General features: G+C 46.2%; 1 protein-coding gene across 3 annotated transcripts in view; it reads right to left on the reverse strand.

Moving 5' to 3' along the window:
* PTPRG (protein tyrosine phosphatase receptor type G) overlaps positions 1-27,919 on the reverse strand; it is a 705,012-nt gene that overhangs the window by 102,591 nt on the left and 574,502 nt on the right. For all 3 annotated transcript variants that reach the window (XM_034996466.1, XM_034996465.1, XM_034996467.1), the window contains exons 8-10: positions 27,398-27,590; positions 4,818-5,002; positions 1,657-1,765 (exon numbers count right to left, since the gene is read on the reverse strand). In XM_034996466.1, the coding sequence (XP_034852357.1) occupies positions 1,657-1,765; positions 4,818-5,002; positions 27,398-27,590 (487 nt within the window). The remainder of the gene's footprint in view (positions 1-1,656; positions 1,766-4,817; positions 5,003-27,397; positions 27,591-27,919) is intronic.

A 27,919-nucleotide genomic window follows, 5' to 3' on the forward strand; every position in this document is an offset into this window, starting at 1 on the left:
GGCCCCAGCTCTGGACCACTACTTCTGTTTTCTTTTTTTTTTTTTTTTTAAGATTTTATTTATTTATTTGATAAAGAAAGACACAGCGAGAGAGGGAACACAAGCAGGGGGAGTGGGAGAGGGAGAAGCAGACGCCCTGCCGAGCAGGGAGCCCGATGCGGGACTTGATCCAGGGACTCAGGATCATGACCTGAGCCGAAGGCAGTCGCTTAACCAACTGAGCCACCCAGGCGCCCAACTACTTCTGTTTTCACTGGGCAGGCCAGTTACCTGGGCCATCTGGTTAGAACTCAGATTCCCGGCCCCACCCTCAGAGATTCTGAGGCAATTGTTCTGGGAAGGGCCCAGAAATGTGCATTTCTCACAGACTTCCAGACGATGCTGATGCTGCTGGTCCACAGACCATGGGCTTCATGGGGCCCCCTAAGTTGTATGCAAAATTCTGGCATTTTCTATGGAAAAGGTCCAATGCTCTTATCAGATACGTGACTCAAAAAGATTAAGAACCACTAGTTTGGTATGGAGGTTTCTCTGAAATTGGAGATCCCGGAAGGAAAGGACCTTATCAGAGAGGACCTCAGGCTGGCAGAGCAGGGCCCAATGCCCTGCCCCCTCCCCCCCCAATGCTGGTCTTGATGCTTGTCGCCAAACCAGGTCAGCAAACTAGGGTCCACAGCCCGGCTGCTTATTTTTGTAAATAAAGTTTCAGTGGAACCGGGGTTGGGATTAGCTTGGGACAAGTGTGACAAAGTGGATCCTATCTTTATTTAGGATTTGGGTATTTTTGGGGCGCCTGGGTGGCTCAGTCGGTTAAGCGACTGCCTTGGGCTCGGGTCATGATCCCGGGGTCCTGGGATCGAGTCCCGCATCGGGCTCACTGCTCAGCAGTGAGTCTGCTTCTCCCTCTCCCTCTGCCTGCCGCACCCCCTGCTTGTGTTCTCTCTCTCTGTCAAATAAATAAATAAAATCTTAAAAAAAAAAAGAATTTGGGTATTTTGTCTACAAACTTTTTTTTTTTTTTTTTTACTGATTTTGCTTCTAAAATTTTTTTCACTAAAATATATCTTGATGACTGAGTATTTTGGTGCACTCTTAACTTTTGCACCAAAGTAAATGCTTCTCTTGCCTCACCCTAGTCCTGGCCCTGGAAATTTCCACTAGACCCTATATCAGCAGATACATGCATCTATTTCTCAAGAAACATCCTGCAAGCAGGGGCTCATTTGTGTGGCTTACGAGCTAGAAGAGTGTGCCGTATGTTTGGGCTCTAGTTCTTAAGAGAACAGCTAACTGAATCAGGCTAGAAATCCAAAGATGATATGCTACAACATGACTGGGAGGCAATTTTGTGATGACAGTGTTAGAAAAATACTGGGTTGGTTCCTCATAGTTGGAAAAATATCAGTAGTAAAATAAATAATCAACACTTTGCTCTTCTCCCCCCTCTTCTGGCCTATGAAACCTTCAACCTAAAAGACAGACCTAAATTCCTGAGGCATTTCAGGTGGGATTTAAAACTCCACCCTGATTCTTAGGCCAGCCTTATTTATTAATTTTTTTTTGGTCCCAGTCCCTTAACAGGAAAAAAGATAAAGCAGCATAAAGAAGGAGGGGCGCAGGGCCACTCAGGGCCAGAAAGAAGGGAACCAGCCTTACCTTGAAAGAGCATTGTCTGGCTGAAGTCACTGCGCATGTCATTCCGACACACGGCCTGGACTCGGAACAGGTAAAGGCTATCAGGTGACACGTGGCTAATGGTGGCCTTCTGCAGGTGAAGAAAGAAAAAGGCAGTGAGTTGGTTTTGAAGGCCGCTGCATGCTTTACCTTCTGAAGCCAAACCTAAAATCAGGTGAAGTATTCCTTTTAGGTTTCTGGGTCCCATGGCCAAGCTTGAGAGCCATGATACTTCCCTACTGACCAAAGGCTCACTTTGAAAGGGAAGGAAGTTCAGAAATAACTGGCTGGGAGTCTGTTTTCAACACTGACATGTGCAGGGTAACAGATGTAACAAAATCAGGCTTGACTCACTCTTGACTGTGGCTTGGAACATGTCTCCAGCCTTCTTTCCACTCACCAAACTTGGACTTCTTCCTTAACGGCCATACTTTTTGTGTAGTTATAAACTATCATTACTGACCCTAGACAGTCTCTAGAATTATCAATATACTGAATTTTCAGAACCATGCAGAGCTCTTAATATCAGTAACAAAATCGTGGTGCGTAGGTTTCTTTGCAGTTCAAAGGCCTCTTTGTACCTTGACTAATGGATAATAGGGGGCACGATGCCAGGAGAGATCACCTGACTAGAGGCCAGATGTCACGAGATCTACCTTTGTCACATCACTCACTAGCAGCGTGATTCCAAGCCAGTTGCTCAATGCCTTTTGGCCTCTGCCAGCTTCGATTGTTAAATGGGAAGAGTAGCAGCGACCTCACAGGGTTCTTGCGAGTGCTCCGTAACACAGGCCGTGCAAAGCTAGTTCACAGGTATTCCACACCACACAAAAGAAAGAATGCCCCTGGTCTAGAGGTTAGCAAGCTACAGCCCACGGGCCAAATCTGGCCCACTATCTGTTTTTATAAATAAAGTTTTATTAGCACACAGCCACACCCATTCATTTACATGTTGTCTGTGGCAGCTTTCACCCCACAATGGCAGAGTTGAGTAGCTGCCATAAAGACCTTATGGCCTCGAAAGCCCCCAAATTTTACTATCTGGCTCTTTCTAAAAAATGGTTTGCCAATCCCTGGTCAAGCATCATCAGCCAAATCCAGATCCCCACTCCTCAAAGCTTTATTCCAAGAGCCTCTGAAAAGGAGAAAATGGAAAATTCCTAAAAAGCAAGCAGCCCTTGCTTCCTGAAACAACACACAACAAAAGGAACTGATTTTCAAAGACTGCCTAATGGATGAACTGACCTGTCACTGGAACGTATATTCTGGGCCAAGTATGGAAAGCAACTCTGGGAGCTTAACGGCTGAGTGGGTTTCCCCGACATGGCTAGTGAAACGCTCTGAACAGGTGCGCCAATGTGACTGACTACACTACATTCGTGACCTCACGAATGGCTTCCTGGGGATGGCACTGGGTTGGGGTGAAGTTACTTCACTCGAAGACTCATTTCTTCCTTTTGGAAAAGGCAGGTAATAACACCTGCCCCACAGGTGTGTAGCCAGGCCACGAGAAAGAAGGGCGCAAGCTGGAAAAGGCTTCACGAACGTTGAGTGTTACGTTTAGGTTTCTGAGCCACAGCCACCGTTCAGTTAGAGAACAGCTTTGTTGCCACAAGTCAGCACTCTTGACTTCTTGAGGAATTAAGGAAATTCATTTTGTGTGTCCCCAAAGAAAATAACCACCCTTAGAAAATTCTGATAAAAAAGAATTTGCTGCCAAAGCATGTTTTTCTCACCACCTCTCCCTTTGTCTGAAACTAATTTATGCCTCATTCTCTAAACCTCTGACCCCTGTTCTGTCTTCGTTCAGAGCAAAATCTTTGCTCCATCTATGCAAGGGTTTATTAGAATTCACTCCCAGCCGGTATCTATTTATCTTTGTGTGTTTAATTATTTTCCACTTAGAACAAGAAACTGCATAAGCACCTAGACAAGTTTCTGCTGATTAATGCAAGTCATCTTTACTCCAGAAAGAGAAAAATCCCTTATGGACTTCCAGTAGTGACAAGAGAAAGGTTAGAACACATCATAACCTTGGGTGCCTTTCAACAGATTTCTCTCTGATTTCATGAAACTCCTCATTCCCTAATGTGACCCAGATAACAATGTCTAGTGGGGAAATTGAAAATATAAATGGAAATGAAGTAAAGGAATCTTCATCTAAAAGAATATGAAAAGTATTATTCCATAACTGATTGAATGGGCCCTGGGGACTCTGGATGGGGAAGAAAAAAAAAAAAAGTGATAACTGTCATTAAGAACCCCACTTGGTGCTCCTGCATTTTTCATACGCACATACAATTACGGTTTCATTACGCCAGAGCCTTTTTTTGATTAACAATAAGTGCAAGGCTTTCAAACCTAAATGTGTCACTTGGAGTTTCTAGGCAAAGACTTCAAGCCTCGTGCTTGTTGGGAGTGTTTGCTTTTCCAGCCGCCAAGACAGCATCTGCAAACATCTGTTCGGAAGGGCCCCGTTGGGTGTTGGCCATTAAACATTGATGTAAATGTTCACATGAGAAGCTGAAGTGGGCGTGGACAGCTCGAAGTGAGGTCACAGAGTCTAGGGTCTGAGCGCCTGAGAACAGTGATTAAAAACCACAGGCTGATCGAGGCCGGGAGTGGCGGGGACGGTGGGCAGCTGCCTGGTGAGGGTGATTGTAGTGGCAGCAGACAAGGGGGAGGAGGAGGAGGAGGAAGTCTAGTAATAATAGCCCGCCTTTATCTAGCACTCACTGAGGGCTAGGACCTGTCGTGCGTTTGCATAGCTCATTTAATATTTGCAATAACCGGATCCGCTAAAAAGCGCTTCGAGGAAGCTCTCGGTTGCTGCTAGTGGCTTTTCCAATGAAAGAACAAGCAGTCCGTTGTCAAGAGCCTGATTCCAAAGAAATGACCTAGCTTTTCCTGGTGGGGTAGTTAGGCAGCCAGGTAAGGGTGGACGGAGCCCGGCACCGCGGCGGGGGGGGGGGAGCTCCGGCCACGGGCCCCGCGGCAGCCGCTGCACCGCGGAGCACAGCCCAGGCGGGGGCGCCCTCGGCGGGCGGCGGGAGCGGCGCCGACACGAGAACGCACCCCGCGCGGGCGCAGGGGCCCCTCTCCGAAGTGCCCTTGCCGTCCTGAACGCAACAGGGAGCCTTTACCAAGTCCTTGTCGCTGTCCTTCGTGAACGTCTTCTCCTTCTCGTCCTCGTTCTTGGTCCAGCTGTAGGAGATCATGTAGTTCATGATGGGCGGGTGGTAGATGGTCTCCGGCGGGCTCCACGACACCTGCAGCGCCGTCTGGTTCAGAGGCTGCACCTTCATGTGGATGGGCGGAGAGCTGCAAACTGAAGACAGCACACGGCCACGCTCAGGGACCCTTCTCTCTCTCTCTCTCTCTCTCACACACACACACACACACACACTTGTTTTCCTGCAAAATCACAGAAAGCAAGTGGCAAACATGCTGACACGTCACTCCTTAATACTCGGGCCTGCATCCCCTCAGACTAAGGCCATTCTCTTCTATAATTGCATTGCACTGCACACTTGCATTCCCCTCCCCAAATTCATATGCTGAAGCCTCATCCCTCATGTCATGATATCTGAAGGTGGGGCCTTTGGGAGGGAACTGAGTCATGAGGGTGGAGCCCTCATTATGAAGGGGATTTGTGTTTTTTGTAAGAGACCCCAGAGAACCCCTTCACCCCTTCACCCCTTCACCCCACCAGCCGACAGCCGTCTATGAACCAGGAAGCGGGCTCTCACCAGACAGCAAATCTGCCCGTGTCTTATCTTGCACTTGCTGGTCTCCGGGACCATGAGAACAAAGATTTCTGTTGTTTATAAACCGCCCAGGCTATGGTCGTTTGTTGTAGCAGCCTGAGCTAAGACAATAACCATAATAGCATTATCATACCTAAGAAAATAAACATTAATTCAATAATACAATCTGAGGGGCGCCTCGCTGGCGCAGTAGCTTGGTTTCAGCTCAGGTCATGGTCTCAGGGTCGTGGGATCGAGCCCTGTGCGGTGCTCCCTGCTCAGCAGGGAGTCTGAGTGAGATTTCTCTCTCTCTCTCTCCTTCTGCCCCTCCTGGTGTCTCAAATAAATAAATAAATAAATCTTTAAAAAAATAATATATATAGTCCATATTCAAATTTACCTAACAGTGTGCAATAATTACTTCTAGCTATCCCCCTCCCCCCCAACCTCATGTTGTATTTAGTTGTCACAACACCTTAGCCTCTTCAAATCTACTAGAGTCCCCCGGCCTTTTTCTTTCCACAGTGACTTATTTGAAGAAGCCAGGCCATTTGATTTGTGGGGTATTCCAATAAACTGAAATTGTAGATGCAATTTGGCTGTAAATAGTTCAGAGTATAAACAAATATAATTTAAAATGAGACCTTAAAGAATTTTAAAGCAAAGACACAAAAACAGGCATGATTTTCCTCTGGACTGGCAGTACCTCGTACTGATGAGGGGCCCGAGGAAAAGCCAGGCAAATTCTCCTTTTTGCCCCTTGTGGCTGGCAGGTTTGGAGGGAGGTGGTTCTCCACCTATCGACAGACAAGGCCATTCAAGGGTCAACACTATCAAGCTGGCCTTTAATAGTGTGACATAGGCCTGCAAATGTGTTCTTTCCCAGTGGCCATCATTCCTGCCTCCAGGGGGCTTAGAATCTAACAGCAGGGCTTCTGAGCCTCAGCATTACTGACCTTGGGCCAGACAATCCCTTGTTCTTGGGGGGCTGTCGTGTGCACTGTAGGATGTTTAGCAGCATCCCTGCTCTCTACACACTAGATACCAGAAGCACTCCCTACCTGAGTTATGACAACCAAAAATGTCCCCGGATAATGCCAGATGTCCCCTGGAAAGCCAGTCGCCCCCAGCTGAGAACCACTGGTCTAAAGGAAGGGGAGATGGGGATTCAGCAAAGAATGACAGGTGCAGCTGGTATTACACACCTGGACAGAATGGATGGACGTGAGGAGAGGTACGTGGTGTTTTCCAAGCACATTAGGGGAGGATCTGACTCAGGCTTTGCGAGCCACTCCCCTGAGGAAGGCACATCTGCCCGAGAGCTGACAGGTGAGTGGAGGTGAAAGGGGGAGAGGATGAGAGGGCAGGTCAAGGGACTACAGCAGGGAGAAGGCCTGAGGGGCCAGAAGGAAGCCAGCAGGGCTGGATCTGGGCCCAGAGAACAAGGCAAGAGGCAAGCAGTGACTGGTGCAGCTGGAGTGACAGGCCTCACACCCTAGATGCAAAGTCTGGTTTTTATCCTATGAGCACTGAGAAGCCACTAGAAAGAACTAAACCAGAGAACAATGCAAGCAGGTTTGCACTTTTCAAGATCCCTTGAGCTTCTACCTCCAGGTAGCAGAACGTGGAGGAGCCAGAAGTGAAGGAGGGAGGTGGGGAAGAGGTGCTGCAGGGGGTCAGCCTTGCAGACCAAAGAGAGGGTACGAGAACAGCGGGTTCTAGAGCAAACAGGGGAAAACTGAGAGAGGCCGAGTGATGTGCTGGACTAGGAAGTGTGTGAGGGAGAGGGGGGCAGTGAGGACCACGCTCAGGTTTGGGGTGCAGGAGGTGAGCATCACTGGAGGACGCAGGTCAGGGGACCATGGCTGGGTTCTGGCATCTCCCAGAAGATCAATTACATGGCAAGCAGTCCACTGCGAGCCAGACTCCCATATTTTCTAACCAAGAGCCCCAAGCCCAAGGCTGCCCAGTGTAGCAGGATGGCTTTCCTGCCACAGAGTCATGGGCTCAGCTTTAAGGACCTGGCTGCTGGAAACAAGTGGAGATTGATTTTGACAGGGAGGCATCCTTTTGCTCTTCAACTGCCAAATCACGCTTCAGCCAGAGAGATTCGCTTTGTGTGGCTGAGACAGGAAGGAAGAAATAAATTAATGAAACATTCCCACTGCCCTGCAGAACCCCCGGAGGCTTCGCGCAAATGCCACCAGAGCAGGGACATCAAACAAGGAATCTGAAGGGAGGCTTCCAGCGAGACGTGGGGGTGTAATGACAACGTGAGGACACTAGGTGGTGCTAACATACCACTTTTAAATACCCCAATTTACTAAGTGGCTGGTAGTTTCTCAAGACCCAGCGTGGGGGGGGGGGGGGGGGGAAGAAGCAAGAAAAGATCTACACCCCATCTTTCCAGGTGCCAATAATGAACCAAGGAGATTCATATATTGGAAAGCTTCCATCTCTCACAATGATGACCATGTCAGATTTCCTGATTTCTCTACCTCTCTGCTCACATCCTACCATGTTCTTATTTAATCTCCCTTAGTCTGAAGACATCACTCCTCTGCTCCAATAAGTGGTGAGCTGTATGGGAATGCATATATCTCCAAAAGTTACATCATAACCACATAAAAAATTCTATCACCCACATGCGGATGCAACCATTCTTCTTATTTATTCTTTGAAATTAAAATAGCTCGGTTTTCCTTTTGATTAAGATGATTCATGTTAATGTTTTTAAAAAGAAACCCAAGTAATACAAAAAAAGAAGAGAGCTTAAAAAAAATCATCCAAAATCCCAGAATCTAGAGATAACCACTGTTCACTTTCTGGTGATCTCCTATTTAGGTATCTATTCATACACATGGAAAAGCACACACATACAATTTTATGTAAATGGGATATGGTTTTACATCATAGTTGTTACACTGTTGTTGTGTTTTACCCAGTAAATCATGAAAATATTTCCTTGTCAATAAAGAGAGGTTGGCATCACTGTTTTGAATGAAGGTAGAGGTACAGAACTCCACTGTCAATGAACTAGAAGGAAAAAATTATATATATATATATATATTTAAAATTGAAGACTTTTATTTGAAACTAGCACTTAACTTTTTAAACGCTGAGATTATCATTTTGGAGAATCTGTGGATCACATGACAACTAGGGAGAATCTCTGTCCCATAGGACGTTTGTAAAAAAAAAAAAAAACAAACAACAACTGTTTATTTTTATTTGAGTAGAATTGACATACCATGTTACATTGTTTCAGGTATATAACAATGTACTAGAAAATACTGAGTGAAGCTCACAAAAGAGGCAGGTCTGGCCTCTCAGGAGACCATCTACTGGGATTGAAATTCAGTAACTGAGGGGTCTCCAAAGGTCCACCCTTGTCCCAGACTACGTACTCAGTCTTTGAAGTGCAAAACCAGCTCAGGCAATATGTATAGGAATGAACATGGCTGCATACCAGTAAAACTTTATTCATGGACACTACCTTCCAATTTCATATGATTTTCTTTTTTCTTTTATGTTTACTTGCACAGCTACTATTTAGATACCAAGTCATCTATAATAGTCGTTTTTTATTCAATTTATTTAAACCTAAAAAACGTAGTTCACACATGGGTTTTCATGTGTTGGAAAATCTTTTGATTGTTTTTTTTTAACTGTTTAAAATAAAACAATTATTCCTAGCTCATGGTGGTACAGAAGGTTGTGGTCAAGTTGGCCCATGGGTCAGTGGTCTGCTGATCCCTGATGGAAGATAAAAGGAGGCCAAACTTTTATCTGAAGCATGTTTGCCACCTGCATTTGCATTCTTAGCACTGGATTCTGCCCCTCCACGCAGCCTGAGAGGCCCACTCCTCCACAGAGCGGAGACTCTTTCCTAGCACTTACTACTATGTGGAATTGTATTATTGATTTCACTGATTACCTGTAATAAATAATCTAGCTGCCCACTAGAATGCAAACTCCACGAGGCTGGTACCTTTTCTGTCTTGCCTGCCACATTATCCCTGGTGTTTACAACAGAGCCTGGCACAGAGCTGGCCCTCAGTACCATTGTGGCTGAAGGAATGGCATGTTGGGTGGACGGACTAAGTGCCTGATTCCCCTGGTGCACAGGGCCTGTGTGCCATCACCCCCTCCACGATGGCCATTTTCCTCCCCCCTTCTCTCTGGTCAGCAACCCCCCACCCCGACCCGGCCTCCTTGAAGGTGTGAATTCAGCCTCACGCTTCCCCTCTGCCGTCTCTGTGCTTCCAGAGCTCCCCACTTCAACCTGTCCATCATGTGTGTCCCCATCAGCAAGCAGCCCACCTCTCCGTCTCTGTGACGGGGCTGTAGGCACCTCCAGGGCAGAGACCACACTCTCCATCACTCGTGCCCTCAGCAGGGCTCAAATTTCATTCACAGAACGAGGGAAGGTATTTAGCGCTTCAGTCAGGACCACTGATAAAGTTCCCATCTACAGAATTAGTGCCACACAGTCCACCCCTGGGGTCACCTTCAGGAGCCTCAAGTTTGTGTGAAGATCCTGTCCCCCAGGTTTTAACTGACATCTTCTGGCAAGGGGATGTGTGCCAGTCAGAAAAAACATTCAGTCTACAGAGATGACAAAACTCCCAGTACACCCAGTGGCTGGGGGATGTGAGGTGACCAGATGCCCTCCAAACAACAGGCACATAAGCAGACAGCACATTCCTGTGCTCCGTAGTTCCAAGTTTTGCTCGCCTTTTCAGTGATCAAATCTCTTTCCCAAAAACCTCCCTTGAAGTGCAAAATATAAAACAGAGCAATTGAGGAATTTTGTGGAACAGTTTGGAAAAGCTGGTATAACAAAGCATGGGCTCCAACGCACCCTTGTGTTCTCATCTATAAAATGGGTGGCTGATACCTGGCAAAATCCTCCTCACAGGGCTGGGGTGAGGATTATAGAGAATAGTGGGGCTGAACAAGAATCTGTGAGGCTCAGGCCCAGTGGCAATTACAGGGATAAGCCCACACAGTGTTTAAAAAAAAAAAAGGCATATTTTACATATACAGCTGGATTTTTAAATTGGGCCTGCATCTATATGAAGCAGCAAAGCAGCCTCCCCTTCAGAGTGGGTGTGTGTGTGTTGGGGGGGGAGGTGCTCACTTTTGCCACAGTCCCCACCACTCCCCATTGCCTCTGCCCGGCCCACGTCACCCACAGCTGCCCAGCCCCCAAGGTCAGCTTCTGCTGGTCTAAAACAGGCACCAGGAGCCCTGTCTTAGGCATCCAACAGGTGCCCAATACCCTTGACAATGACCATGGCAAGCTGCACCGAGCCCAGGGAGTGGGCCAGTCATCTTTTACACACAATCGAAGCCTTTTAACCATGCGGGAGTGCCACAGCTGGCTCTCTAAACAGATATTCCCCTGCGAGGTGTTCCTGACATCAGCCTTCCCCTTCTCAGGGGCCTGATTACCTTCTCACCGGGGTCTGATGGCTTTACACAGGCATCTCAGACAATGCTCAACAAGTGCTGAGAATTTCTGCCTTCCTTCTGAACCACCTTTAATTACGAGCCCAGGCTTCATTAAATAACGAAGAGGCTTCTAGCAGCGCACCTAGGTCCTCTGATTCTAAATCAATGTCAAGGATCTTTTCTCAGTGGTTCTTAGAAAAGGGTCGTTCCCCCCCAGCCCCACCCCTACCCCTCTTCCTTCTGGGGGGTAGATAAACTGATGTGATGGGCTCTGTTTCAAAGTCCCCGGCATCTTGCAAGTGCCTTCAACTATTGAAGGGTCTCCTTCCTGCACCCCACAGCCCCAGTGTCCCAGGGAGGCAACAGGCTGATTCCTGATCAGGAGTCAAGGGGCCAGCGCTGTTCCAACACAGCAACTTGGCACAGACTCATGATTTCACCGGCAATCACACTGTGCCTGGGCCAGGGGGCCGGGGAAGGGGGAATCTGTGACATCATCTACCACACAGGGTGGGTGTCCGAGGGCCCTGCCTGGCAGGGAGAGGGGGCAGTAACACTATCTCCTCTTGGGGCAGAAGAGACGCACTCAAGTGGCCTGGAGCCACGGAGCCTCGCCTCAGACAGCTTAAACGCCTGTCACTTCTTTCTCCTCCCGGCTCAGCTCAAGAACCCTTGAACATGTAGTCCTGTAGGGGAAATTTCCAAAGAAATGGCCTCAGGGAAGGATTTTTCTTTTTGAAGGGCTGAATCAAAGAGGCCTCGGTAAACATGAAATCCCCCCAAGCAGACCAGGTAGGACTTCAAACTTACAATCCCGGTACTCTGGGGTGTCACGCCCCCCATCCCCGGCCAAGAGCTCACAAAAGGGAAGCTGCACACGGACGATGGTGCTGGAACCGGGAAGGGGGACATCAAAGCCGGGCCTCAGCTCCGGCCTTTTGGGTTTTTATGACATCTGAATAATGTCCATCTGGAGCTGCCGGCTGCCAAGCACACGCTGAGGGCCAGGTCCGTGCACTTACCTCAGATAATCCATGCACGCATAAATAAATCCGAGGGGTGGGTTCAATTATTCTCCTCCTTAAAGGTGAGGAGGATATGGGGTTCAGGGAGCCCAAGTCACAGCGCCGGGCCAATGACAGAGAGGGAGGGGGGTTCCGGACTAGAACCCAATCTGTTTCACTCGAAACCAGAGTGGGTGGCGGGCGAGCCATGGGAAGGTCACGAGCGTTCTATTCACACATTGGTTTTCCTATCTGCAAGATGGTAATAAAAATGTCAGGAGTGTTACTCGGAGGTTTCAAAGGTGAAACCGGCCCCAAACAGGTACGACACATGGCTACCGCAAGCCTCCTTCTGCTCTAAGTCTTCCCCATCCTCTCTGTTCTCAATGACAGAGGAGATTATAAGGGTCTCTAGACAATTTCCAGAGCAGCCTCCAACTCCTTTGAGGCCCTGGATGGATGGAGCCCTATCACCATTCTCCCTATCAGAAATACAGTCTAAGCACGTGGTCTCCCAAACCATCATGGGGATGCGGGAAATACGTGGGGTGGTGCAGGGTGCCCACTCCCAAGGCCTTTACTCTGCACTGTTCTGTGCTGACGTTGCAATAGTAATGAGTCCTATCTGATGAGCCTGGCCCTGGGCTGAGTTAGTGCATGTCACAAACCATGTCGAGAAATCCTCTCTGTTAATTCTCTCGGGCTCCTGGCTCCACCATTACCCCTGTTGTAGAGTCAGAGATCCAGGAGGGTCATCCATTCACTTTTTCACTTTGGAGGCAGACTGCTTTGGTTCTGGACATACCAGCTGTATGGTCTTGGATAAAGCTTGGGTAAAACTTTCAGGATAAATGAATGAAACGCGCAAGCACATTCTGACTGACGTATAGGAATTGTGCTATAAAGAGTTGCTATGGTTAAGTATTTATTGAGCACCTGCTAGGTACCAGGATGCTGACCAGGAACTAGGAATAAGGGGGAACACAAATTGACATGGTCCTGGACCTCCTAGAGATTACAGCCCAGAGAAACACATCAACCACTTAATCTTCCTAAAACAGAGTTCTTAACTTAGGGCTTCTTAGGGGCTCTAGATAGAATCCACAGAAATCTGTGAACATGGATGGGGGAAAAATATACTTTTATTTTCATTGATCTCTAACTAAAATTTAGTATTGCCTTACATTTCATATACTGGCAACAAAGTGCAGGAGCAGTAATTTGCAGGACCTATGAGACATCACCAAAAGAAATCACAGATATATTCCTGGTAGAATACAGTTGTTGCCAAGATCTCAAATTTTCCTTCATGTTCATTATTATTTCAAAATTACAAAGGTTATTAGACCTGCTGCTAGATTTTATAATTTAATGCCTTCATCAAGAAGCAGATTAATTACTATATTACAATTAAAATTTTTTTAATAATATCTAAGGATAATTGGCTTCCGTGGTAATCTATTTTACTTTATTTTATGCATCTAAAAACCATCTATATGAAAAGAAGTCTATGGGATTCACCAGATGGCTGCAGGGGTCCATGGCATCCAAAATGTTTAAATACTCCCAGCACTAAGGATTATGTAATTTAAAAAATATTAAGTTATTCTCTGCAAAGGGTTTTTTTTTTTTAAAGATTTTATTTATTTGAGAGAGTGTGTGAGAGAGACAGAGAGAGAGCACAAGTCGGGGGGGAGGGGCAGAGGGAGAAGCAGACTCCCGGCTGAGCAGGGAGCCCAACAATAGGGCTCGATCCCAGGACCTGAGATCATGACCTGAACAGAAGGCAGATGCTTAACCGACTGAGCCACCCAGGCGCCCCTATACAAAGGTTTAATGAGGAACCCTGACCCAGGTTTGGGGGGTTGGTTAGGAAAGATTTACTGAGCAGAGTGATGTTTGAAATGACATCTGAATAAGAGTAAGGTTTATCAAATGAACAGGAAGGAAGGAGGCTTAGATACGTCTGACAGAAAAAACCCAGCTTGTACAAAGGCCCTGCAGCTGGAAAACTGGAAAGAAAACTAGCATGGCTGGCAAGCAGAGAATGAAGAGAAAGGGTCCAAGACTAGGTCTCAAAGCCAGGAGGTGGTGGAGCCAGAGTCCATCCCTAGGTGGGTCTTTCTCAAGGCCAGGCTTTGCTGAACAGCCACTTTCTCATGATGGGAGAGACTCTGGTGCACGATGGCCCCACATTCTGCCATGCACAAGGACAACTGTTTTTAGGTTTTAATCTACGGTGTCTTAACTAATGCATCCGGTTATAACAGAAAACACATACGTTCGTCTCTGCCCCCAGTTCCTGGCACAGAGCCCCTAAAACCCTTGCAATTTTCTGAGTAATAAGAGCACTAGGAGAATCTCTTGTTCTAATGTTTGTTCTGGACCCCAATCCCTGGCAGAGGGCTCCTGAAACTCTTGTAAATCTCTAAGTGACGGAACGCTCCTAACTCCACAGGGACAGAAACTCCTACCCTGGGGACCCTCCCAGACCTCTCCCTATGTACCTCTTCATTTGGCTGTTCATCTGTATCCTTTATCATATGCTTTAATAGACTGGTGAGCACAATTGTGTGTTTCCCCAAGTGAGGTACTCTAGCAAATTAATCAAACCTGAAGAGAGGGTTGTGGGAACCTGTGATTTGTAGCCAAGTCGGACAGAAGTTTTTGGGAACCTGGGGACCTACTACTTATGACTGGCATCTGAAGTGGGGTGGGCACAATCTTTTGGGACTGAGCCCCTAATCTGTGAGATCTGATGCTCTATCTCCAGGGAGAAAGTATCAGAACTGAGAACTGGGGTTTCCCTTACACAGGAGAGAGAACTTAAGTTTTTCTAATCTATCTGTGGATTTTTCTTCTACACCACCCAATGGCATCCCCTCCATTCCCATGAACAAGCCCTGGTGTGCAATCAGTTTCTCAGCCAACAACTGAGGATTAAATGCTCTGTGTGACAATTACCATGGAAGACAGCAAATCTAAAAGCATGCTTATCCCATCAGCTGTCTCTGCTGTGCATGTAACAGAGCCCCATGCTCAGCACTGAGCTACAGCCGCCAGTGACTGGGAAGGCTGAAGCAGAAATTCAATTCTCCAGTCCTCCAAGCATGCGGTTCTGACTTTCCCACATTATGCTCTTCCTGACCTCTCCTACCTCCTTGGAGTCTTTTTTTTTTCTACGTGAGAGCCCTCTTCCTGAGAGTTAAAGGCATGGGAGGGTGTCTGTGTCCTGCACAGGAAAAAGCATTGTTCAGCTCGGCGCTCGGGGAGGTGGCCAAGTTCAGACCGATGCATGTTCCCAGCCCCACTTGACAACAGCTGCTTCTTGGACACTGGGTGGTAGGCTGGACTCCCTGTACTGTAGGGCTGCCTTCCCTCCCTTTCAAGTTGAAGACGCCGTGAATTCCTGCCAGCAGGGCAAAGTGGACCCATCCCACTGTAAGTGAGCCCAGCGTCCTTTCCAGACAGCACCCCTGAACTTCTCCATTCTCCCTCTGCCTTGCCCTGGGCACGGGCTCCACAGGGAGGTCTGTACCAGACACCAGGGTGCAGGGCTAGGGTGAACAGAGGCCCAGGGACCTCGTGCTGGAGCTGGGTTTTCTCTGGCTGAGTCTCCTATTTCCCACCACTGAAATGATGTCATGGCCTCACTGATCACCAAGAAATGCCCCGGTCACCTAGAGTTCTGTAGCTGCCCTCAGCAATGTGAGATTTTTTCACCTCAACACCACCCAAGATCTAAGATCCCATGAGCTGCCTTTATAAGTGGTTCCAATAGCTATGTCAAGAGATCAACTAATGACCCACACTGATAGGTTTAGCCATTGATTCTAGATGATGTGATTCATTAGGTCAGGGTGCCCGTATGTGTTTCAATTTGGTTCTTACAATAATTTTTCTCTTACAAAGAGGTATCCCCAAGGCTGGGTATCTATTAGGATTAAAAGAGGTATCCTGGCTCCTGCACAACAGTCACGTTGTTAGCTCTAAATCTCTGCCTCTCGGGCACCTGGGTGGCTCAGTCGGTTAACCACCTGACTTCAGTTCAGGTCATGATCCCAGGGTCCTGGGATTGAGCCCCGTGTTGGGGGGGGGGGGTCCCTGCTCAGCAGGGCGTCTGCTTCTCCCTTTGTCCCTCCCCCTGCTCGTGCTCTCTCTCACTCTCTCAAATAAATAAAATCTAGAAAAAAAATTAAATCTCTGACATTCCCTTGACATATTCCTCTTATTTGATCTTAGTTGTGGCTCAGGGTATGGGCTCCACTGTTTGGATTCCAACCTCATTTCAACCCCCAGATGCGGCATCTGCACCATTTGGTTAGGCCGTTTGGTTAGGATGGCCCTCAGTGGGATGGTTCCAGGGTCTCCCATACCTGGGGAGCGGCCTCAAACAGCCATTCCTAGGCCTGGCCAAGAGGTCCCAAGAGGAGAACAGGAAGTCTGCCGCTTCCAAGAGGAACCAGACTATGAACAGGAAGTGCCCCTGGTGGACCCCAGGGGCAATTACCTATTCAGCACACGGGAAGGACTGAGCCCCCTTGGTCTCTTGGCTGCCCCTGGCATATGGATCCACACACCCTGAGGAGGCACATGGGCTTCTAGCTGGTTGCTGGAACCAACGGATTTACGTGGTCAGTACACTCCTCACTGAGAAGGCTCCTCTCTTCTGGGTAGGCTTTGCTGGTACCAGACCATGAGCATAGAAACCGCAGGGCTCTTCGCACTTGATGATACCTATTATCATTTAGTGTCAGACATGTAGACAGCACCTTTTCAACACAGGCAGAGATCTGAAAGGGGAGAGCCAAGATGCTCATTTCAAGTGCTCAGACCATTGCTTTGTAATCACAGAACCACGGAAGAGAGGTTCCCAGGAGTGAAGCCCGCAGCCATGAGCACCACTGGCTGTGCCAAGAAGGCAAGAGAAAAAGATGCTTCCAGAGGACTCGACACAGGGCTCCCGTTACTGTGCCTTTATAGAGGGGTCTTTGATTATCAGGCCCCAGGGACGGGGGAGGTGAGAGGTTTCTTGTGGCCTAAGCCAAGGGTTCTGTACACCTTCCTTGCACCTGAAGAAAAACAGCCTCAACTAAAGTGTGTTTGTTTGTGGAATAATCAGTGGGAAGGATGGGGAAGATAAATAGTCTGTCTCCCAGCTACATTTCTCCTGTGACTCCATGGAGATGCATGTGAACATCTCGGAGCCTCATGCTTCACGGGCCATGAATTCTGGTTAGCTAGGAAAAGGGGACGTGTGTCGCTCTGGGAGGAAGGATGCTGTTGACCTTTATTAATTTCCAGATTACTGTTCACCAGCTCCACAGTGTCCGCACAAACAAACCCGACATCAGGGAAGATTTTTCTAGAGAGCAAAGAAAAGCTGAAGCTGTAGGAGGGTTGCTAAGTCGGCCTTGAAGATCAAACTCTGCCTATCTGCCTGGAGATAGTGAGGATTAAGTAATTAGGTAATATTTATAAAGTGTGACAATGATAGACAGCCCCTGGTGTCTGTTACTGATATCTGCTCAACAGCTCTCAAGCCATAACACAGTTCTGCCTGGAAGTATCCTGACACCAGTGCCTATTTGGTGTGCTTTTCGGTGTGTAGACTGGTTGCTCCTTGGGAGGGAGAGGAAAGCCCTCTGTCCATGGTTTTTTGAGATGAACACTTCCATCTAAGTAGTTCATGGTCAAAGTAGAAGATGGCTTCCCAAACCTCAGGAGCCTCTCTGATGTCAGGGACTGGGAGTAGTGTGGAACCCTACTCCAAATGACTAGCTATGCTCCTCCCATAAGAGGACCTAGTCTGGCCTAGATTAGAAATGTCCCGAATGTGCCAACTCTTGGGGCAAGAATCCTTTGACTCTTGGCCACCTGGCATGTATGGATTAGCTTAATCCATCCAACCATCCCTCCCTCCTTCCTACCCACCCATCCACCTATCCATCCATCCATCCATCCTCCCACTCCTCCTCCCATCCATCCATTCATCCATCCATCCATCCTCTCACCCCTCCTCCCATCCATCCATCCATCCATCCATTCTCCCACTCCTCCTCCCATCCATCCATCCATCCATCCATCCATCCATCCTCCCACCCTTCCTCCCATCCATCCATCCATCCATCCATCCATCCATCCATCCTCCCACTCCTCCTCCCATCCATCCATCCATCCATCCATCCATCCATCCATCCATCCTCCCACCCTTCCTCCCATCCATCCATCCATCCATCCATCCATCCATCCATCCTCCCACTCCTCCTCCCATCCATCCATTCATCCATCCATCCATCCTCCCACCCCTCCTCCCATCCATCCATCCATCCTCCCACTCCTCCTCCCATCCATCCATCCCATTCATCCATCCATCCTCCCATCCGTCCTCCCATCCATCCATCCATCCTCCCACCCATCCTCCCATCCATACATCCATCCATCCATCTATCCACCCATTCACCCATCTAGTCAAATATTCACAGAGGAGCCAAAAGTGAGCACTGTACCCTCTCCCCAACAAAAAAGAAATAAAAAGACAGTCTCACCCCTCATGGAGCTTATGGGGTGGTGGGAGAGCTAGACATTAGGGGGAAAAACACACAACTGAACATAAAATTCCAACTGTGAGAAGTGTTACCAGAGAAAGGTCCTGGTACCCCAACACAAGCAGGTGGGCCAACCAATCAGGAAATCTCCGGGGGGAAGGTACCCTAGAGCAGAGCTATGAAGGCTGAGGAGGGGTGGATGAGGCATGGAGGTGAGGCAATGGCCTTCGAGGCAGAGGGTACAGACTCTGGGACTGGGAGTGTAGGTGAACTGATGTGCAGGATGCCAAGGGAAGTGAAGTTCAAGATGTCATGTCAACCAATCAAAGGCAAGTTATACCAACTCTTTACATATTTACATAAATGAGAACCAAGGGGCCTGGATGTGGGCACCATGTAAGGACAGCAGATTTCACTGGGAAGGTTTTAAGACATTCCAACAGCCTCGGTTTGCATTTCTACCAGGAAGAGATCCTGGTCCCCTTATTCTGAAATGTGTTCTCCAGTAATCATGTCACATATAATAGTTTGTCCTGAGCATACAAAGAAGCCACTGTGGACCTACAGACAAGAAAGTATAATTATCTGCAGAGAACTTTCCATGTCCTAGGCTCTGTACTCTTTGTTCCCTACACTGTTTCATTTTAAAGGTCAAAGCCAAGGAACGGGTTGTGATTATTATTTGTATTTTACAAAGAAGCAAGACTTGGGTATTATCTTGAGCAAGGATGCACAAGAGTAAGTGGTTGGCCTGGCATTTGAGTTCAGGTTTACTTGACTCCAAAATCTGTATTTTTACCTATCACTTTATATTATCTCATCATTCATTCATTCATTTCATGAGCAAACAATGACTATATACCCGCTATGTCCTAGGTGCTGTGTCAGGTGCTGTTGATCCAAGGATGCACAAGACCCTCAGATTAGGAGGCCCCAGCATGCAGGTCAAGTGGGTGCACTGGCCCTCCCAGGGAATGACCCTGTGATCAAAACCTCAGTAGCCCGTGCCCTGAGCACCCAAGATAACCCCCCAAATGTAAGCAAAGCAGATAAAGACTGAGCCCAATGATTTCTTTTCAGATGATAAACTCAGATCTTTAGGAAGAATACCCAATCCCCACAAGGATGTTTATTTTTGAAGCTCTTTTGTTCAGAGAGGGAGTAATACACTGTGTTATTCAAGCCACCTAATGACATTTAAAACAAAGAGGCCACTGCTTGTAGATTCATTTGGAAGCTGGCAGTCCCTTGGAAAATAGAAAGAATGTTGCATTTGGACATAAGAAAACCTTGGTTCACATCTCCACCCACTCTCTCATTTCCTGGCTGAGAGGCTCTGGATGTTCCCTTGCTCTCTCTGAGTCTCAGACCCCTCCCATCTGTTAAAGAAAAACAGTAATGCTATGTTTCTCTTTTTGCTCACCCCCAAACAGCCTCCATCCAAATGATGAGTAAAATCTCAGAGGCTCTATTCCAAACTCCATCCCTAATGGATCACTTCTGCCTCTACCAGGATCACCAACATGCAACCACTGTTATCCGCAGGGAATATTTCTATCGCCCGTGTCCTGGTCTTGCAAGCTCCATCCCAAGTCCCCTGCAAACATTTTTCACATAACAGTCAAGAGAGATGGGTTTGAAAACCTGTTCAGATCATTCCATAGCCTTTCTTAAAGCTCTCTAAAGGCTTCCCACTGCCATAAGAATACCAAGAAGAGTCTTTTCCAGACATGATATTAGCCCATCTCTCCATGCTGGTCCCTATGCCTCAGGCCCTTTGCAAATGACCTTGCCCTCTAAGAATTTTGCAGGGCTGGCTCCTTATCACCTCTTGTCCTATGCAGGGAAGATCTCTTCCCCACTGCTTCACCACACTCTACTACTCTTACAATATGACCCGATTGGATCTTTGGAACACTGAAGCTTTATCATTGTCAGTTGACTTGTTTATTTCTCTCTCCCCACTAAAACACAAGCTCCATGATGAGGGACTCTGCCCCCTTGTTACCTTTATTGCTAGTGCCTAGAACTTGTCCACAGTAGATGCTCAAGAAATATTTGGTAAATAAAAAGTGAAATGAAAAGTGGTGGAGGTTGTTTTCAGGATTAAAGAAGGCATATGAACAGATGAGGCCAACATAGTGTCTGGCTTATAACACCCTCCCCATAGCCTGTGTAACCACTGGTGCTTTAGGCACAGCTTCTAGAGCCAACAAGCTCCCCAGTGGCATTTGAAGATGTCTAACAAGTGAAAAGAAATTCACTGACTACAAACCATGAAGTAAGAGTAGTTAATGCTACATTAAATGTCTACTAAATATCAACTTCATGTCAACCAATCAAAGGCAAGTTATACCAACTCTTTACATATTTACATAAAGTTATAGTAGTCATAGGATGCCGAAGCATGTAAAAATGTTTGCTACAGCATGGCCTGACCTTCAGTAGAATGAGAACCTAAGATGATGGAGAATCCTTAAAACAGCCCTACTTTTTTGTCTTCTTTTTTAATCACTCGCAAGGTTAAAAAGTAATGGCTAATGACAGTTATTTTTAAAAGAAAGGGGTGACAAACACTCCATGGGAGCTGTGTTAAAAGTGTTTTTTTCTTAGCATTTTTCTGTGCTGGAAGTTTCTGAAAGTAACAGGATAACTTTTTGAAGAGTTTTTGGGAGGACAGCTGCCTACAAAGGAATTAAGTGCTCATATCAGAGCTTCTTTTAATAAGATAAAGTAATTTAAGCTCATTAATCTGGTGAGTAGAAATTACTAAACTAAAAACAGAACATTAATATTTTCTCCCAAAATAGCAAAAAACCGTGAATTTCAAAGTCAAACTCTTTTTAAAAGCAATCATGGATTTACTTCTTTGTTTGCCAATTTGGGTGGGAAATGGGATGCTCTTTCTCAATGTATTCTGATTTAAAATAGGCTAGTTACTTAGACATTCTCACACAGGGGCACCTGGGTGGCTCAGTCGTTAAGCATCTGCCTTCGGCTCAGGTCATGATCCCAGGGTCCTGGGATCGAGCCCCGCATCGGGCTCCCTGCTCTGTGGGAAGCCTGTTTCTCCCTCTCCCACTCCCTCTGCTTGTGTTCCCTCTTTCGCTGTGTCTCTGTCAAATAAATAAATAAAATCTTTTTTTTTTAATTTCTTTTTTTAAGATTTTATTTATTTATCTGAGAGAGAGAGACTGAGAGAGAGAGAGCATGAGAGGGGGGAGGGTCGGGAGGGTCAGAGGGAGAAGCAGGCTCCCCGCTGAGCAGGGAGCCCGATGTGGGACTCGATCCAGGGACTCCAGGATCATGACCTGAGCTGAAGGCAGTCGCTTAACCAACTGAGCCACCCAGGCGCCCCATAAATAAAATCTTAAAAAAAAAAAAAAAAGACATTCTCACACAGTGGTATATGTTCTTAAAAAACTGCTTTAAACCAAAACAGGAAGCAATCTTTACCATTGAAAATGTAGCTAAAAAAGAGATCGCTCCATCAGCAGAAGCAAAGACCATCCTTCAAAAAATATGGCACGACTTAGGAGACTGGAGGGGCATACGGGCACCCCAGTGTTCTGTTTCTTTTGCTTTTATTACATTAAGCAGTGCCACTTTAAGCCATCAAATCAAATTATCAGATCAAGTGGTTTTGATTCCACTGTGGTTTGAACAGGTTTCGTTAAATTAATAAACCATATGTTTCATGTTGTTGGAAGGAAAGTTATTTTTCCTCCGTTCACTGTTCCAAAAGTCTTCACAATAGACAGTATTCAGCACTTAATCACCAAATGCTCTTCCATGTGCCCGGGCTGTGTTGCAGAATAACTGAAATGACAGCCCATTAAATCCTAAAGTCTGTCCAAGTTATTTACCGACAAAGGGCAGAGTGGCGAATTGGATGTCCCTTGAACAATCCACCGAGCCTAAATATTGCTTCCATTTACTGGAACTAAAGCTTTATATTTTTTTATGGATGACATCCATTATAAGTCTTTCTTCAGCAACAATACAGTATTAAGATGACTTCTCCCCCCTTTCCTTTGGTGTTGTACATGGCCATGGGTCTAGTGCTGGCACTGAAAGGCTTGATTCTGTTTTCTCTATTCCAGTATGTCCAATCATCCTGACAGAAGGGCAAGATGGGGGCACATCAACTCAGGCATTCCTCACTGCGCTGCTCAATGAGCACCAGTCAATGATCACAGCCGAGGGAACGAGGGAGGTACGCGGCTGTAATCAGTCCACGGAGGCTCTGTTTACACGTCTGTTGTGAAAGATGACCAGGTGTTAAAGCGAACTGGTAAGTGGTTGGTTACTGAGTTAATAAATACTTAACTGGTCCTAAGGTCTTGCAGTGGAATGGAGAAGTAGAACCACCCAATGCTTCATGGTCATGGTCACTGCCATCTTTAAGACAGAAAATATTTACCTTAAACTGAGCCTATGATTGAGTTTCTCCATCTTCCTTTGAGGCATCCCCTAGAGGACCAGTTGGTCAATCTGGCCTGCTGCCTACTTCTGTAAATAAGGTGTTTTGGGAAGATGTTTTCTACACCTATTCATTTGTATATTGTCCATGACTGCCCTCATGCCAGAGTGGCAGAGCTGAGTGAGTAGTTTCCACAAGAGACTAAGTGCTCACTAGTTGGTCCTTAATCAAGAAAGCTTACTGACTCTTGTCTTAAGTAATTATTTTTCTTTCTTCTATAACAATAGCATAAGAAATGCACAGTTCCACAGTCAACACTGTGCTCTCTTAGGCACTGAAAATTTCCAACAGTGATCAGATACAGAATGCCAACCAGACAGGCTTCATTTTGTTGAATTACCTGAAGATTATAGGACACCATCCTTCTCTTTCAAATCTTTTTTGCAGAAGACTGGAGAAGAGAAAGGGACTCTTCCTTTCTATTGGGACTCTTTACTGCATAAATGTCTAAGGTCAATAATCTATGCCCTCTAGGCTGCCTGCCTGATTGTGAGCATTTGTGGCTGGCTTTTGGCCCATCATGCCATGGAATTACCTGAGTTTTCTTAGAGGAAAAAAAGGAGGAGCATTTGGTCATGTAGACCATGATTCCATGAAATGTGCATTTAAAAACAAACAGGGACATCATCGGTCATTAGGGAAATGCAAATCAATACTACTTCACCTCCACGGGGATGGCTAAAATAAAAAAAGACATATAGCAAGTGTTGGTGAGGATGTGGAGAAATCCTATACATTGCTGATGGGAATGCAAACTGGGGCAAGGGCTCTGGCAAACAGGTGGGCAGTTCCTCAAAACTGGAAAACTGGAATTATCATGTGACTCAGCAATTCTACCCCTAGGTATACATCTGAGAGAACTGAAAACCTATGTCCACACAAAAAGTCGAACATGAATGTTCATAGCAGTATTACTGACAACAGCCACCAAGTGGAAAAAATTCAAACATCTATCCATTGATAAGCAGATAAGCTGTGGTATATTCGTACAATGATACATTATTTGGCCATCGAATGAAAAATCCTGAGCTCTATTCCAGTATGGATGAACTTTGAAAATATTATGCCAAAATATTACGCTAAAAGAAGCCAGAGACAAAAAGGCATATATTGTATGATTCCATTTATATGGAATATCTAGAACAGGCCAATCCACAGACACAGAAAGTTGCCTCGGGCCGGGAAAGCGAGAGGAATGGGAGAAAGAAAGGGAGGAAGAAGGAGTGAGTGATTGCTAACGGGTATGGACCTTCTTTTGGGGAGTGATAAAACTGTTCTGGAAGTAGGTAGTAGTGATGAACAACTTTGTGAATATACTCAATTCCACTGAAGTGCACGCTTTAAAAAAAAAAAGAACTTTATCGCATGTGAATGAAATCTCGATAAAGCCGTTATTAAAAAAAAACAGAGGGATGCTAGTGTACCATAAAAAGGAATGAGCTACTGATGGATGCTACAATCTTAAAATCCTAATGTCACATGACAGATAAAAGCAGATCAGAGGTTGCCTGTTGCTGAGGACAGGAGAAAGAATTGAAGGAACTTTCTGGGGTGATGAAAATGTTCTAAAACTGGATCATATATAACTATAAGCAGAACTATAACTCTAAATTTATTAAAAATGACTGAATTGTACATTTATAATAGCTGTATTTTATGATATGTATGTTATGCTATAAAAAAAGCAGGAAACCCTGACCGACTGCTGGCAAGAGCATAACATGGTTCATAGAATCACTCTGGGGAACTGTTGAGCAGTATCCAACCAAATCGGAACATATATGTGTACTGCAGGCTGCCGTCACTGTACCCCCAGGTTCATACCCAACAGAGATGTGTCCAGATGCTCATCAAAAAGCACCGTCAAGAATTTTCATCATCACAAAAATGTGGAAACCATCCATACAATTCATATATACTGAAGTGGATAAATAATTCAGGTAGAGTCTCACAATGAAATTCAGCAGTAAGAACAAACCACAACTACAGGGAACAGCGTAGATGACCCTCAAAACCAGTGTAGAGTGAAAAAAGCAAGACACAAAAAAGGACAGAGTGGATAATTCTATTTCTATGAAATTCAACAACAGGCAAAGCTAATTCATGCTCACAGTTACCCACGGGAATGGACAGTTACTAGAAAGAAGGAGATGGAGGTGCCCCTGGGAAGCCGGTGATGCTCGTCTCTTGACCTGGGGGTTTGCTATTCAAGTCTATTTGGGGGGTGAAAATGCATCAGGTGGTGCATGCACACTTTTCTGTATGTTACACTCCAGGATTATGCTTAAAACACAAATAGGACTGTACTTACTTACCTTCTCTGCTTCTAAAAAGATCACAAAACATTTCAATATTCACACATTTTAGGAGTTAGCAATACAACACACACACCATGATAACTGCAACAAAATCTTGTAGTGTGAAGAACTGATTCCCTATATTTAAGGTAGGGTCCAAGGCTCTGCTCAAATCCAGAGAAAGCCCATTCAGTAGAAGATCTTGCCCCCTTTGACAATTTAATGCGACAGAGACCATTATCTTCTCTGACTGTTTTGGGTAATAAGAGCCATGCATTCCCTCTGCACAGCTGATATATTATATACTCAACCCATTTCTTAGGAAAGAACTTTGTAACTGTCATAACCTCAGCAATTCTGAGCTACCAGATCTTGCATTCACTTGCGATATAAATTCGTCATCCCCCACACGTCCTCCGCATTCACCTCTCACAAAATACTCAATCCCTAAGAGATTCTTCTTTTCCCAAGCAAGTTCTCTTGGGAGAAAGCTTTCGAGCTTGGTCGTTTTATTTTTAGCTTGGTTAAAAAACAAAATTAGCCCAAGTGAGGTGTGCTATGCTGGCCAACCTAAGACATTTCCTGGGTTTGCATGCTTCTTAACCCACCCATTGTTCCCAGCTGACAAATGACGCCCTTGACAAAGTGTCAGCTCCAAATTACTTGACCCTCAAGCGTTTCTTGATGGCATATGGCCAGACTAGCTTCTCTCACCATCCTCACACAAAACCACAAGAAGGAAACGATCACATTCTTAAGCTCCTCTTCCTCTCCTGTTAGCTTCTTTTCAGATATATGAGCCTGGAAAATGGGCTCATTCTTATCATCAAAATGCACATCAATGCAGTTATTTGTGGAATATAATCGCATCTCCCACTTGTTCCTACAAAGGTCATATGCCAGTAAATTGGTCCTTTTTATTGGGGGTGGGGGCACTCTTGAAACAAAATGTCCCCGTGTAACTTACCCCACTAAAAATACCACAGTCTGTGTCCAGTGTTGATTAATGACACAAGCCCTTCCCATATGACCCAAACTCACAATTTCGGAGAGGAGATCACTGGAAAGAACCATCTCCTCACACCCAAAGAAAATTCCTTCTTATTCCTTCCTCCCTTCCAAAGAAAATTCCTTCTAATTCCTTCCTTTCTTCCAAAGAAAATTCCTTCTAATTCCTTCCTCCCTTCCAAAGAAAAGTCCTTCTTATTCCGTCCTCCCTTACAAGTACTGAAATTTTTTTTAAGATTTTATTTATTTATTTGAGAGAGAGAGAGAAAGAGAATGAGAAAGAGAGCATAAGCAGAGGGAGCAGCAGAAGGAGAGGGAGAAGCAGGCTCCCCACTGAGCAGGGAGCCCGATGCGGGGCTCGATCCCAGGACCCTGGGATCATGACCTGAGCCGAAGGCAGGCGCTTAACGACTGAGCCACCCAGGCGCACCCTCCCCACCAAGTACTGGAATTTTGATCAGCCTTAGTCTCTAAGTGTTTCCCGAACTTGAAGCTACAATGAGGACAAATCATGGAGCTTGAAGTTGAGCTCTGAGGGTAGGATCTGACTTTCTAGTTTCCTGGGAGAGAAATTTTGTTCAATTCACATGAGAATGTAGAAATGGAAAAAGATTAAGATGCCTGAAAAGAATAAACTCATGTTTATCGGAGATGGGAATCAAACTGTTAAATAATGGTTTTAAAAAGGCCACATGGCATCTGGTAGGGATGGAGAGCCGGAGGGGGAGGTCCTGCCTGGTGTGGAAGAGGTCAGTAAGGAGGTAAGGGCAGGCTGCAGGGTGGAGTGCTGGGGGGCAAGTCAAAGGTGCTGGTGCCTGAGGTCAGAGACAGTGTCCTGATCCCAATGGCAGGGGGTGGAGGGGCAGGTGCAAGGTAAGAGAGCTGCAACCCAAGAGCTGCCTTTAGACATTCACTAGTTAGTGTTGATGTTACAAGGTAAAAATACCAACAGGATGACTGACGTACTACTAGTCAAAAGGGCAATTCTGAACATATCTATTTAACTGAAGTTATTCCCACAACTGCTTCTATTTATCATCCAGACAAGCCTCTTTTAACAGAGAAACATATGTTCTTAACACCAAGTTCCAACTCTTGGCTGGTTTGGAACTCCTTTTAATTTAAAGTAATTTATGATAAGGAATCTTCCTCCGGGCAGGGGCACTTAATCCAAATATACCTTTAGAGGCTTCTGTCCCCAGTGGGTTTTCTAAGAAGTCCGTCATGTCGTGGTTCCAGGCGTCGCGGACCGCAGACTTGGACACCACCCTGTCATTCAGACCTTGCTGTGGCCGGAAGTTATTTCTCAGATATTCCACCGACTTGACGTGGTCTTGCTGCTCTGTAGTGAAGATGGAGTAAAAAGCCTCGAGCTAAACAGAGAACCAGAGAGGGGAGGGGGGAAAAAACCAAGAATGAGAAAAGCGATGTGGTACAACACGGGGCCGGGGGAGGGGGGTGCGCGAACCGGGAGAACACTCCACCGGAGGAGACTTGTACAGAACTCTTTTAGTTTGTGTCTCAGAAAAGAGTTCCAGTCCTTCTGCTCTGCCCCCTGGCAAGACTGTTAGTATTCTGGGAAGGAGCACAAGGCTATGGCGAAACTGGCAGGTTCCGGTGCCAGACGACCTGGATGGAAATTCTAGCTCCATAGCTCACCCGCTCTGGGGCCCTGAGGAAGCTGCTTCCCTGCTCTGAGCCT

Source organism: Mirounga leonina, unplaced genomic scaffold, assembly GCF_011800145.1.
Source record: "Mirounga leonina isolate KUSES-001 unplaced genomic scaffold, KU_Mleo_1.0 Mir_94, whole genome shotgun sequence".
Classification (NCBI taxonomy): Eukaryota; Metazoa; Chordata; class Mammalia; order Carnivora; family Phocidae; genus Mirounga; species Mirounga leonina.